Genomic DNA, 14,769 nt, shown 5'->3' on the forward strand with positions numbered 1-14,769 from the left:
AATAACATTTCAGGTGTTACTACATTGTAGACTTGTCTCCATACAGCATGTAAATGCCAATAGATAAATTAAAAATCAAACCTCTGTTCGAAGTGAAGCGGTGAACTGTTATTCTATGTGTTCTAGAGTTATGAACTCTGTGATCTGTACATTCTTTATATTCTGAATGAATGAATGAATGATTTTATCTGGAGGGCCGAATTGTCATGTGAAGCTTGACCAATCCTCAATCCAATCATCAGACCGGGACGGACACTACACACATATTCTGGACGTACGGGACAGATAAAACCTGTTCATTCTGGACTGAAATGACCATATATGGACATGGGACGCACATTTTGTTTTTGAAAAAACCTGTTCATTCTGGACTGAAATGACCATATACAGGACATGGGACACACAATGCCACTCCTTGGAAGCGGCTTTCACCGCTTCAAAATCAGAATATTCAATAGTATGTAATTTAAATGACCAATAAGGTCAGTCAGTAATTGTTCTTTTTGTTAACACAATGCACCCGCTCACCGATTTGTGATTGGTTTGTGAAGTCAGACTTGGGTTGTTTCAATGATCTCACGTTCCTACAGTATATATATACATATATATATATATATATAATATATATATATATATATATATATATATACACATATATATATACATATATAATAATTAAAACATCATGTGGGAGACACACAGAGTTAACTAGACTGCACTCTGTCGAGGGGCCAACTTGTGCACTTGTGGCCATATATGGCCTAATTGTGCGCCAGCAGAGCGTGCAAGTACTGCGATCAAATCGAATCGTGAGGGCAGTGCCAATGCACACCTCTAATGGCCATACTGGTCAGTCTCATGTAGATAGATATTTCTGATCAGAATAGGTGGATGCCAGTTTAGAACCCTGCAGAACTTCATATTAGGGAAGGACTGATGTCATGTTTGATGGCGTCAGATTAAACAGAGCTCGGCTTAAAAGCTGATTACACAATGCGTGAGGTCGTCCGTCCTATGAGAGAACGACAGAGGGAAGAAGTACTCTGCAGCCCCAAAGACATCACCTTATAGTCCCACCTTATACATTCCTGGATCACATTGACTGGTTGACTTCTTATTGGTCTTCCCAGGTATAAGTTGCAATATTCATTTATTCTCAGCGGTGTAGAAATGACCTCTGCCTTCAGTCTCCTGTCTGACAATCACTTCCTGTGTTCTATCTGTTTGGAGGTGTTCACTGATCCAGTCACCACTCCATGTGGACACAACTACTGCAAAGCCTGTATCACACATTACTGGGACACCAATGTTGGTCTGTGTAAGTGTCCATTATGTCGAGAAAACTTCAACAGACCAAAGGTATCTGTCAATACTTTGTTTTCTGAGATGGTCGATCAGTTCAGGAGCCACAAGTTGAAAGAGGAATGTGAAACAAAGACAGAGTTTCAGCATGTGATCCAGGAGAGACGACTGAAGATTCAGGAGGTCAAACACTCAGTAGAGCTCAGCAGGACACATGCAAATGCAGTCATAGCAGGCAGTGTGCAGGTCTTCACTGATCTGGTCAGCTCTATTGAGAGGAGCAAGGCTGAGATAATTGATGTGATTGAAGAGAAGCAGAAATCAACAGAGGAACAGGCTGAAGTCTTCATTAAAGAGCTGCAACAGGAAATCACTGAATTAGAGCTGATGTCCCACACTAAAGACAACCTCCACCTCCTCCAGAACTTCCCATCCATCAACACTGGGTGGAGACCCACCAATGTCCATCAGTCTTCACATGTGGGGACAGTGAGGGAAGCTGTGGCGCAGCTGGAGAAGACACTCGGTCAAGAGATCAAAGGAGGATCCAGCAATATGAGGCGGAAACGTAAAAAAGAATCTCCCTGACAACACAGAGAGATACTCTCTATTTGTCAATGTCTTAGGAAAACCAAGCTTATCCTCAGGAAGGTTTTACTATGAGGTTCAGGTTACAGGGAATACTGACTGGGATTTAGGAGTGGCCAGAGAGTCCATCAACAGGAAGGGATTCATCACACTGAATCCCAACAATGGTTTCTGGACTTTTACGGTTGTGGAATGGAGAGTACCAGGTTGCTGCTGGCACTCCTGTCCTCCTCCCTGTAAGAGGAGCTCCAGCAAGTGGGAGTGTTTGTGGATTATGAGGAGGTTCTGGTCTCCTTTTATGATGTGGAGAGCAGAGTTCATCTCTACTCTTTCACTGGCTGTACCTTCACTGAGAAACTCTTTACACATAGTAAGGGAAAGTTAGCATATTGCTAGATCAATCTTGGAACTAAATCTAAATCACTAGCTTTCTTCACAAATGTGTTCATAAAGGTGTCTACTATCACCTCTGAACTTTGTCAAACCCAACTCCCTTGACATACTTTGTGGGAGCCAATCAAAGTTATTGGGTAACCCGAGGGCCTGGGATTAAAGGGGGAAAAATAAAAAATGGCCAATATGAACGTATGAGGTGTGTAATTTGGGACTCCTTGGTCATAAAATAGGCCACACCTACTTATGTGTGTCCATGAGACATATTATAATATTGGCAAAAAAAAAGTTGGAGTAGGGTTTGAATTCATGAAAACTATTCAAGATCAGGTGGGTAAGCACATATTATGACACACAGGATAACATGATACAATCTGACAAGGAACACTCAAACACAGGGTTTAAAACATAGGGACTAACAGGACACAGGTGAACTCGAATGACATGATTGGCTAAGCCTTAGCCAATTAGGCCTTTTTTATGGCCAAGGAGCCATTTTTACTGATAACTAATGGTTGGAATGGATTAAGCAGCCCAACGATACCCTAATTACACACCTCATACGTTCATATTGGCCATTTTTTATTTTTCCCCCTTTAATCCCAGGCCCTGGGTATCCCGAAACCCCCAACTTTGATTGGCTCCCACAAAGTATGTCAAGGGAGTTGGGTTTAACAAAGTTCAGAGGTGATAGTATATACCTTTATGAACACATTTGTGAAGAAAGCTAGTGATTTAGATTTAGTTCCCAGATTGGTTCTAGCAATAGGCTAACTTTCCCTTACTAATACTTCGGTCCACGTATATTATTGGTAGAAACTCTGCTCCTCTGATCATCTCTCCTGTCAACATGGACACTGAGCTTGGTGAGGACGGTGTAAATATGTTCCCTCCATCTTCAAACACATGACGTCTCCTCCAGCAAATTATTACAAAAAAACAAGTGCTTTGAAATGCAGTACTCGAGCCAACCAACCTAAATACATCTGCACATGTCTTTATGAACGCTGAATGTTCATTAAGAATGAATTTCTTTCTGTTTTATTTTTTTTACCTTTTATTTTTATTTCTTTCTTAAAAAAAAGAAACATAAAAAAAAGTGTTGGCCGCCTGGCCATGTGCTCTTTGTTTACATCACATACATGGTGCGTTCCTGTTTCCATCGAAAATAAGGAAAGAAAACACTGAAAAACCCTGGCAGAGGCAGAGGAATTGATGGATTGATTGATTGATTGATTGATAGATCATCATTGGTGATGATCAATCGTCCACTGATAAAGCCAACAACATCCCTTTGTTTTAGCCAGTGCCAGTGAAAATAAACCACCCCTCTGTTTCTCTGCACATCACATTTTGTCAACTTGTTGATGGATAATGTGTGTGTGTGTGTGTGTGTGAGAGAGAGAGAGAGAGAGAGATAGAGAGAGAGAGAGAGAGAGAGAGAGAGAGAGAGAGAGAGAGAGAGAGAGAGAGAGAGAGAGAGAGAGAGAGAGAGAGTGTGTGTGTGTGTGTGTGTGTGTGTGTGTGTGTGTGTGTGTGTGTGTGTGTGTGTGTGTGTGCGTGCGTGTGAGATGAGCATACATTCGCATGTAGAGAGAGAGAGAGAGAGAGAGAGAGAGAGAGAGAGAGAGAGAGTGTGTGTGTGTGTGTGCGTGTGCGCGTGTGTGTGTGTGTGTGTGTGCGTGCGTGCGTGCGTGCGTGCGTGCGTGCGTGCGTGCGTGTGAGATGAGAATACATTCGTATGTATGTCAGATTGCTCATAACTCCTCCTACCTGCTTCATGGCGCTAGACCTGCACTCGCCTTTCATTGAAAATGAATTACTAGGCTGCACTCTGTCGAGGTGCCAACTTGCGACTTGTGCACTCATAGTCACTTTCCGGAGAAAACGGCAAGTGCGACCAGAAGAGAGCGCAAGTAGGGTGATGAGTGCTGTCTGTATAGGTGCGTTATATCTCTTCGGGTTTGAACGCACCATGTCGTCACTGTCGGGCAGAAACCTTGTATCTCCAAGTTTCAAATTTGTATTTTTTTTTTCATAAAGTAAAGCCCTGCTTCATCATACAAGACTGTCACACAAAACTAGTGAAAACAGCCGATCTACAAGCATCCTCATTGGCTAAAGGCCCTGTCTTTGTACTGTTGGCCAGATACAGACAGCACCGAACACAGACAGCACTTGTGCGCTCTGCTGGCACAAGTAATGAGAGGATACAATTTTGAAGTCGAGCAATGAACTGCATGAATTGCCATCAGACATGATTCGCACTGTGCCCATGCCTGTGTGAATGCCTCATACACATAGCAGATTTTACACTGTTCATTTTAGCCAGAGTTTTGTTCCATTGCGGGACAGGCAAAATATATGTATTCCATGAGAAGTGATGGTCCCAGTGCACAGGGTGCCTTGAACTTTATAGCAAACTACAGAAAGAAAAGCGTGCTGCAGTCACAGGCAGATTCAGGGCAGACATGGCATCATCACATTAACATCACTAACCCTACTGCACAGCATGAGTTCAATGAAAACTCTGGATCTTAGTGTGTGTGTGTGTGTGCGTGTGTGTGTGTGTGTGTGTGTGTGTGTGCGTGCGTGCGTGCGTGCGTAACGTACCTCCACAGAGAGCTCTCCAGCACCTTGGAGGAGTCGGCGTGGTAGTACTTGGTCAGAATGAGGATGACCTGCAGGACACAGCAGAGAGACACCATGTTAATGGCACAGAATGGAACAGCATATTTTCAGATGGTGGGTCCGTGGACAAATATAAATTAGTTTGGGGGTCCTTGACATCACGGCTGGTTTAAACAACATTTAGGAAACAAGCCCAAACAACTCTGCAACCTGGCAACTACAGCTGGTTTAAACAACATTTAGGAAACAAGCCCAAACAACTGCAACCTGGCAACTACCAATATTTACGAGCAACTTTACAGAAAAACAGACCCTAAGTCGCTTACAATGGGCAGACTTGGCAACGCTGGCCACATGTCTATCTTTATTGCCCCCCCCTGTCTCTGTTTCTCTCTCTCTCTGGATCTCAGAGTCCCCTGGGCTTGCATGCAGTCGATTATCACATTGTGATAGGGTCCAATTAGCAGTCAGACGGAGCGCCAGTCAATATACAGTGGTCTCCGAGGACAACTTCATCCTCCCCGTCTCCGCATGCACACGTCGTACATGTGTGTGTGTGCGAGGTATTACTGAACCATGTTATTTAAGCACCAGTGCATGCTGGGGGACATGGGTAACAAGGCCAGCAAGAGCCGTTGGCCACCGCGTCCATGGACGCGGCCGCGAAAAAAACGGCCGTGGACGCGGCCAGGATGAACAGGTTTTATCTGTACGTAAATGTGGTTTAGGCCGCGTCCACGGACGCAAACGGCCGGCCGTCCCGGCCGTGGACGCGGCCGTGGACGAGGCCGTGGACGAGGCCGTGGACGCAAACGGCCGGCCGTGGACGAGGCCGCGAAAAAAAGGCAGTGAAAAAAAAAAAAAGGGTGTCTATTGTATGTATTTTTTGATGGAGAATTCAAATATGACCTTCTTTTTTGCATAGGACAACTCTAACCTGCATCAATTGGTATTTTATAATTGCCAATTGTACACTATCCATCTAAAAAACAAATTGGATGTCTATTGTATGTATTTTTTGATGGAGAATTCAAATATTACCTTCTTTTTGGGATAGGACAACTCTAACCGGCATCAATTGGTATTTTATAATTGCCAATTGTACCCTATCCATCTCAAAAACAAATTGGATGTCTATTGTATGTATTTTTTTATGGGGAATTCAAATGTTACCTTCTTTTTTAGCTAGGACAACTCTAACCTGCATCAATTGGTGCATCAACCTACTATCTATCTATCTATCTATCTATCTATCTATCTATCTATCTATTTATTTATACTTCACCTTTAGTCCAGAAGAGAGTTCAGCCTCAGGAACTTGCACACATGGAACTGTGTCATGACTGTGTCATGGAGCTAAAACAGAGCTATGTTAAATACTCACAATGACTCTGATGGACCAATCAGGGTGGTGGTGGGGGGAGGGATCAACAATAGACAGAAACTGGATAATGCTTTGTTAACTGTCCCACCTAAGTCCCTGCTAGTCTGAACAAACATCACCTTCCCTCTCATAATACTACTACTACTACTACTACTACTACTACTACTACTACTACATTTATATAAAGCTGCTCTTGCATTTGAATGCAAGTCTGACACAAGTTAAGGTTAACTTAGGTAGTATTTCATTTTGCTGGCTTTTAGGGTCTGTGTGTGAGTGTGTAGGCTCACAAATTATTATAATTGTCATTAAGTGACTCTATCTATCTATCTATCTATCTATCTATCTATCAATCTATCCATCTATTTATTTATACTTACTGTTTACATTTTCTATAAATATTTATTTCTATATAAAACTCAGTTGTGTGGAGTTATTGTGTGCCTTTTCTTGTAGCTAAAGAGTCCATTTGTTCACTAGACATTAAGTCAAGGTTACTATTTTGAGTTGAAGCTAAGTGTTTTATTGCTTTGTGGTTTAACATGATTTAAAAGGCAAATTCATTGTTATGGTTACTTTAGAAGACTGCTTTTGCATTCATGAGTTAAAAAGAGAGCCAAGCTAATTCAAAGAGTTAAGTTAAAGGAACACAAAACATGACCTAACTCACAGCTGCCATTGGACAGACAGTTACAACATACTCTTATCTTTCACAGAACAGACAATTATCATTTATTTTATCTATTTGAGACTATGTAGCTGCTCTAGGGGAAATAGAGCATTATATCAGCCTATTCAATTGATAATGACCAATGGGTGCCAGTTTCTAAGTAGTTAAAGCATATTAACATAACAATATATGTGGCCTAGACATGGATATTGCCCAATCAACTCGTAATCTACAGAAATGTCCACCACATCACACAGTATAAAACCTAGTAGGCTTAGTGGATTACCTATGTTAAATCATGTCAGGTTAGTTTGGTTCAAGGTTCAAGTATAATAATTTATGAGACAAATATGTAAACAGCACAAATTTACAATCACATCTAGGCTAGAATGATAACATAAAGTCCTGACTACTCCTTGTTATTGTGGTCCTAAATACTACAATGATTAGTTTGGATGCATTGCTTCTATCATGTCCAATTAAAAATAAATACATTACATACATACAGAAATCTGCCTTCTCCTGTATTGTATTAGTGACATTCATTATAAATAGTAAAATAACAGGACAGAGCAAAAAAGGCCTATGTTGTGTCTTTATCTGATCACATGCAATCAGACACTCACACTGCACAGCAATACTTTATTACAGGCTCAAGGCCCACAGGGTAAGAAGACAATACATTACAAAGATAATAATTAAAAAAACAACAACAGAGAGTACATTCACCAAGCCCCACCGGAGCTAAAGAGGCACTCATGCCAGTGTCCTCTAACGGTAGACGTGTACCTGACAGAGCTTTCCCCACATTGGTTACAGATATAAGGTTTCTCTCCGGTGTGAATTTGTTGGTGTATTTTGATATGTTCCAGTCTAGGAAAGCTCTTTCCACACTGGTCACAGCAATAAGGTTTCTTTCCAGTGTGATTTTTCTGGTGTGCTTTGAGATGATGCATATCACTGAACCTTTTCTCACACTGGACACAGCAGTATATGGCTTCTCACCAGTGTGGATTTTCAGGTGTCTTTTCAGAGCCGTCTTCAGAGTGAACCTTTTCCCACATTGGTGACAGCAGTAAGGTCTCTCTCAAGTGTGAATCTTCTTGTGTTGTACGAGGCTAGATTTTACAGTGAAACGTTTGCCACAGTGTTCACAGCAGTAAGGCTTTTCTTCGGTGTGAAATCTCTGGTGTACTTTCAGAGCAGCCATTAAAATGAACTTTTCCCCACATTGGACACAGCTGTATGGTTTCTCTCCTGTGTGAATTCGTTCATGTATTTTGAGATAAGACAATCGAGTAAAGCTTTTCCCACACTGGTCACAGCAATAGGGCTTCTCTCTAGTGTGAATTCCCTGGTGTTCTTTTAAAATCCCCTTTTGAACAAATCTTTTCCCACACTGGTCACAACAATAAGGTTTCTCTCCAGTATGTGAACGCTTATGATCTTTTAATTGTCCAGACCGAGCTAAATACTTCCCACATTGTTCACAGCTGAATGGCTTCACTCCGGTATGAATTCTCTGGTCTACTTTGAGATAATAAATTGAGCTGAAGGCTTTTTCCACATTGGTCACAACAGCTCACAACAGCACTGTCTTGGTTTAACTGAGGACAGCACAGGACAGGGAGAGAAAACACACACCTGATAAGAGCCAGATTCACACATTGATCAGCATTTAAGTAACATCATCATTATTATTGTTGAGTCTGAAAAGAACAATACAATGTGATAGATCTTTACACATCTGACCCATAACATTATTAGCAATTCACATGGTTACTATAATAGGTGAGTCTTCTAGCTTTTTAAAAATGTAATATTTCATTAATTCTTTCTCTTACTAAGTGGAACATCCCACTTCTTAATTGTATATTATTTGGAAAGGGTTGAGTAGCAAAATGTTTGCCATAAATTCAATGCTGAGTTGCATTTGTTTTCCTACATTTTCCCCTTCAATGTATTATTACAATGTATTTACTATTTCTTACTTAGGTCTACTTAACTTAGTATTTTTACATTATTATATTGATCAACATTAACACATAGTGTGTGTTAGGTTAGGTTAGTTGCAGAGTGTCCACAACTGTCCAGAATACACTGTACATAATTTCAAGACTCCAGACTTCAAGTGAAGATGAAATCTCTAGACGGCACCAGCGGCAATTCTGATGAACGGGTGGAACCCAAAGACCATCAAGATCTCTGTAAGTCACAGACTGAGTAAGTCTCCAGATAAACTCACACACATCAAAGTGTTTAAACATTCCTTTTATCATTCATGACATAATATCATGTTACTGTTACCTACATGCCTTTATATGGGGAGAACCAAGCAACTTTGACCCGGTGATGATTTTGCTTTTAATAGAAAGGAATCCCTTACATTGTTGTATGTTAAATTACTTTCTGATCTGTTTGTGTTCATTATAACAGCCACAGGAAAGATACATTGTTTCAGATTGTTCCAGAGACTGATGACAGACCCTGGATGTAGCTCTGTCAGGTACACGTCTACCATTAGTGGACACTGGCATGAGTGCCTCTTTAGCTCCGGTGGGGCTCGGTGAATGTACTCTCTGTTGTTGTTTTTTTAAATTATTATCTTTGTAATGTATTGTCTTCTTACCCTGTGGGCCTTGAGCCTGTAATAAAGTATTGCTGTGCAGTGTGAGTGTTTGATTGCATGTGATCAGATAAAGACACAACAGAGGCCTTTTTTGCTCTGTCCTGTTATTTTACTATTTATAATGAATGTCACTAATACAATACAGGAGAAGGCAGATTTCTGTATGTATGTAATGTATTTATTTTTAATTGGACATGATAGAAGCAATGCATCCAAACTAATCATTGTAGTATTTAGGACCACAATAACAAGGAGTAGTCAGGACTTTATGTTATCATTCTAGCCGAGATGTGATTGTACATTTGTGCTGTTTACATTTTTGTCTCATAAATTATTATACTTGAACCTTGAACCAAACTAACCTGACATGATTTAACATAGGTGAATCCACTGAGCCTACTAAGTTTTATACTGTGTGATGTGGTGGACATTTCTGTAGATTACGAGTTGATTGGGCAATATCCATGTCTAGGCCACATATATTGTTATGTTAATATGGTTAACTACTTAGAAACTGGCACCCATTGGTCATTATCAATTGAATAGGCTGATATAATGCTCTATTTCCCATAGAGCAGCTACATAGTCTCAAATAGATAAAACAAATGATAATTGTTCTGTGAAAGATAAGAGTAGGCCTATGTTGTAACTGTCTGTCCAATGGCAGCTGTGAGTTAGGTCATGTTTTGTGTTCCTTTAACTTAACTCTTTGAATTAGATTGGCTCTCTTTTTAACTCATGAATGCAAAAGCAGTCTTCTAAAGTAACCATAACAATGAATTTGCCTTTTAAATCATGTTAAACCACAAAGCAATAAAACACTTAGCTTCAACTCAAAATAGTAACCTTGACTTAATGTCTAGTGAACAAATGGACTCTTTAGCTACAAGAAAAGGCACACAATAACTCCACACAACTGAGTTTTATATAGAAATAAATATTTATAGAAAATGTAAACAGTAAGTATAAATAGATAGATAGATAGATAGATAGATAGAGTCACTTAATGACAATTATAATAATTTGTGAGCCTATACACTCACACACAGACCCTAAAAGCCAGCAAAATGAAATACTACCTAAGTTAACCTTAACTTGTGTCAGACTTGAATTCAAATGCAAGAGCAGCTTTATATAAATGTAGTAGTAGTAGTGTTATGAGAGGGAATGTGATGTTTGTTCAGACTAGCAGGGACTTAGGTGGGACAGTTAACAAAGCATTATCCAGTTTCTGTCTATTGTTGATCCCTCCCCCCACCACCACCCTGATTGGTCCATCAGAGTCATTGTGAGTATTAACATAGCTCTGTTTTAGCTCCATGACACAGTCATGACACAGTTCCATGTGTGCAAGTTCCTGAGGCTGAACTCTCTTCTGGACTAAAGATGAAGTATAAATAAATAGATGGATAGATAGATGGATAGATAGATAGATAGATAGATAGATAGATAGATAGATAGATAGAAGTTTGATGCACCAATTGATGCAGGTTAAAAAAGAAGGTAACATTTGAATTCCCCATCAAAAAATACATACAATAGACATCCAATTTGTTTTTGAGATGGATAGGGTACAATTGGCAATTATAAAATACCAATTGATGCAGGTTAGAGTTGTCCTATCCCAAAAAGAAGGTAATATTTGAATTCTCCATCAAAAAATACATGCAATAGACATCCAATTTGTTTTTTAGATGGATAGGGTACAATTGGCAATTATAAAATACCAATTGATGCAGGTTAGAGTTGTCCTATGCAAAAAAGAAGGTCATATTTGAATTCTCCATCAAAAAATACATACAATAGACACCTTTTTTTTTCTTTTTCGCTGCCTTTTTTTCGCGGCCTCGTCCATGGACGCGTCCACGGCCGGCCGTTTGCGTCCACGGCCGCGGCCTCGTCCACGGCCTCGTCCACGGCCGCGTCCCCGGCCGTCTGCGTCCACGGCCGCGTCCACGGCCGCGTCCACGGCCGGGACGGCCGGCCGTTTGCGTCCTTGGACGAGGCCTCGCGTCCACGGCCGTTTTTTTCGCGGCCGCGTCCATGGACGCGTCCACGGACGCGTCCATGGACGTGGACGCGGCGGCCAGCGGCTGTCTCTCAACAAGGCTGCTGATTGGATCAAAGGCTAATTACGGCGATGGGTCCGATGACACAGAAGAACAACAAGCACATAATATGTGAGAGTTTACACACCAAAGAGAGGAGAAGAGACACACAGATGCAGCTGATTTAGAGTTTAAACCAGGAAATATCGACCCATCTAGAAAATAACCGGCTAACTAACTACAAAAACAAAAGTGCTAATAAATACATGAATTTTCTGGGGTGGATAGGATGACAGTGACAGTAACATGTTCATCTTCATGTTTCCTTGTCCATACTCTAATAGACAAGGGGAAACTTGTGTCCTTGTAGTGTGGTCTGTTGTGAATGAGTTTGGGAATATCAAAGTGGTGTAAAGTAACTAAGCACATTTACTCAAGCACTGCCCTTAAGTACACGTTGGACTTATGCTTTTTACTTTACTTGAGTATTTCCAATTTAAAATAGTAAAATAGTACTTCTAGTCCACTACATCTCACAAGTCTAATATTGTACTACTCCACTATAATTCTTTGAAAACTTTAGTTAATGGTTACTTAACGTCATTTGTAACTAAAAGAGACATTTATATGTTTTGGCAATTTGAAAATAGAAGATCTACCAGTGTTCATTTTGACAGAAAATTCTGTTTTGGTCTCTTTTGAAATTGTTCTAGTCCTAGTCTTAGGACTAAAGATCAAAAATCGTAGTCTTTTAGTCTTAGTCTTAGTCAACAAAATTAACACTGCAATCTACAAGCTCACAATGCATCGCTTTGTTGCGAGCTTGTGGATCTTCTATTTACAAAATATTTTATACATATTGAGAAATGGGTAGGTACATTCTGCACAATGACTACTTTTACTTTTGGACCTTTAAGTATATTGTGATGCCAATACCTGCACTTTTACTCAAGAACACTTAAACCTTTACATTGTCGTATTGATACTTTCACTCAAGTAAAAAAAAAAATAGAACTGTTTCCACCACTGATGTCCTGGGGACAAATTGCGGCCCAATGGAGTCGGGAGTTCATGGTTGACTCTGAGGCTAGGGCCTCCTCAATGAGGACTTTTGTAAGCGATGTGTGCTGAATCATCTGGTGGGGGAAGGTCCTCACCACTATATTTCCTCCAATAAATGTCATTGGGTTCACTGTCGGCTGGCAAGAAACCCACAGTGGCAATTGATGCGGTCGCATGCTATTACAGGATGGTGACAATGGGGAATGAAAACACATCCGCAGTAGAATCCCCCTCGGGTCAAACAGGTTCACCGCAAACTTCTGTGTGATTTGTCATCTAACTTAACCCATTCAGAACGGGTAAACTATATAGTGTATCATTAGTGTATCATTAGCAGATATACAAGCTCACAGCGCGGCACCGAGTGCCGCGCTGCAAGCTTGTAGATCTGCTATTTTTTTTAAATTGTGAAAATTAGAATTTTGACCCGATTCTATAAGTGTCTTTTGAATCCTTCTAAGATTTTTCAAAAAACCTATGTTTCTGTGTCAGCAATCTGGCCAGCCATCGTCAAAGAAAAGGTCCTTTTCACTTAGCTGGAGCTCAGTTAGTCTGTTCTTGAGACTACTCAGTCAGTGGTTCTCAAACCTTTTCATGTGAAGGACCCCCAAAATGATATTTATTTGGCCACGGACCCCCATCTCAAAATATTTAGTTCCAGGGACCACCCAGAAGCAAAATTTGAGTTACAAACGTTCCCTTTGAAAATACATACAGTATATTCAAAGATTTGCACACATTTTCACAACTTTTTCAAAAAAAGCAGATCTACAAGCTCGCAGTGCGGCACTCGGTGCCGCGCTGTGAGCTTGTATATCTGCTATTTTTCACTGGTTAAAGCAGTCAATAATTCTAGGCCTAAATGGGTTTAATATAAGATGCTGAGGATTTCACTTTTTTCCTGTATCTGTCGTTGCTCATGAAAGGAAAAATGAGCCCCTCGGGGTCTGTTTCACGTTATTTTGACAAGCTTGTCGATACTTGTTTACTTTGAGGTAGCAGCTTTCAGATTTATTTGCATGAAATTGCAGCCGACTGGCGGCCGACTGACTTTCCAAATTAAAATACAAATACAATTTCTTTGCACTTTTGGGGAGCGCCGGCCAAGATTCTCAGGGCCCGAGCCAATTTTCCACATCAGTCAAACAAGCCGTATGGGTGTAGCTGCCAAGTAATCTTATATGCACTGGTCAGTGCACAGTGGCAAAAGGGGCGAATCTGGCGTCTAAACTCTTCAGCAGTTTTGTCAGTGTGGGCTGGTGCACGCACAGCTGCCAAACACACAAACAGTGGTGGAAAAGTACTCTAACCCTTGTTTAACTTAAGTAGAAGTATCAATACTGCAATGTGGAAATACTCTGTTACAAGTAAAAGCCTGGAATTCTAAATGTACTTGAGTAAAAGTACAAAAGTATTGGCCTACAAATATACTTAAAGTAACAAAAGTAAAATTACAAAATGCGTGAAAATAGCAGCTCTACAAGCTCACAACGCATCGCATCGTGAGCTAGCCTAGGTAAAAAATTGGGCTAAGTGGATTAATGTATGTTTTATGATATAATCATTGAAATCTGCAATGTAACTAGTAACTAAAGATTTTAAAAAATGTGGTGGAGTAAAAGTACAATATTTAGATACAAGATGTAGTGGAGTAGAAGTAAAAGTATTGGAAATTGGAAATACTCAAGTAAAGTACTACCACCTCCTCAAAATTGTACTTAAGTACAGTACTTAAGTAAATTTACTTTACACCACTGGCTGGTACACACACAGCTGCCAAACATACACACTTCCCTCCGTCTCCTGTCCATGGTGATTAATGCCAGACTATGTGTCCTTTTCCCGGTCCTCAAACATCCTTTTCCGCAGAATATATTATGGATGCTGGATTTGCACAGAAATTCATGAGACTCCAAACATGAAGGATGGTTATCTCAATCTCTCACATGTTGGAGAGGCACTTGGACACCTCTCTCTCTCTCTCTCTCTCTCTCTCTCTCTCTCTCTCTCTCTCTCTCTCTCTCTCTCTCTCTCTCTCTCTCTCTCTCTCTCTCTCTCTCTC

The 14,769-nt window shown here is 40.5% G+C and overlaps 1 protein-coding gene across 1 annotated transcript in view; it reads right to left on the reverse strand.

Annotated features, from left to right (window-relative positions):
- The window catches only part of LOC308297817 (VPS10 domain-containing receptor SorCS2-like), a gene marked incomplete at both ends in the record, with an annotated part of 330,517 nt that overhangs the window by 221,313 nt on the left and 94,435 nt on the right, over positions 1 to 14,769 (reverse strand). The window contains one exon of the mRNA XM_080741384.1: positions 4,897 to 4,964. Within this exon, the coding sequence (XP_080597510.1) occupies positions 4,897 to 4,964 (68 nt within the window). The remainder of the gene's footprint in view (positions 1 to 4,896; positions 4,965 to 14,769) is intronic.

Source organism: Nannobrachium achirus (assembly GCF_963921795.1).
Source record: "Nannobrachium achirus genome assembly, chromosome: 14".
In the NCBI taxonomy this organism is placed as follows: domain Eukaryota; kingdom Metazoa; phylum Chordata; class Actinopteri; order Myctophiformes; family Myctophidae; genus Nannobrachium; species Nannobrachium achirus.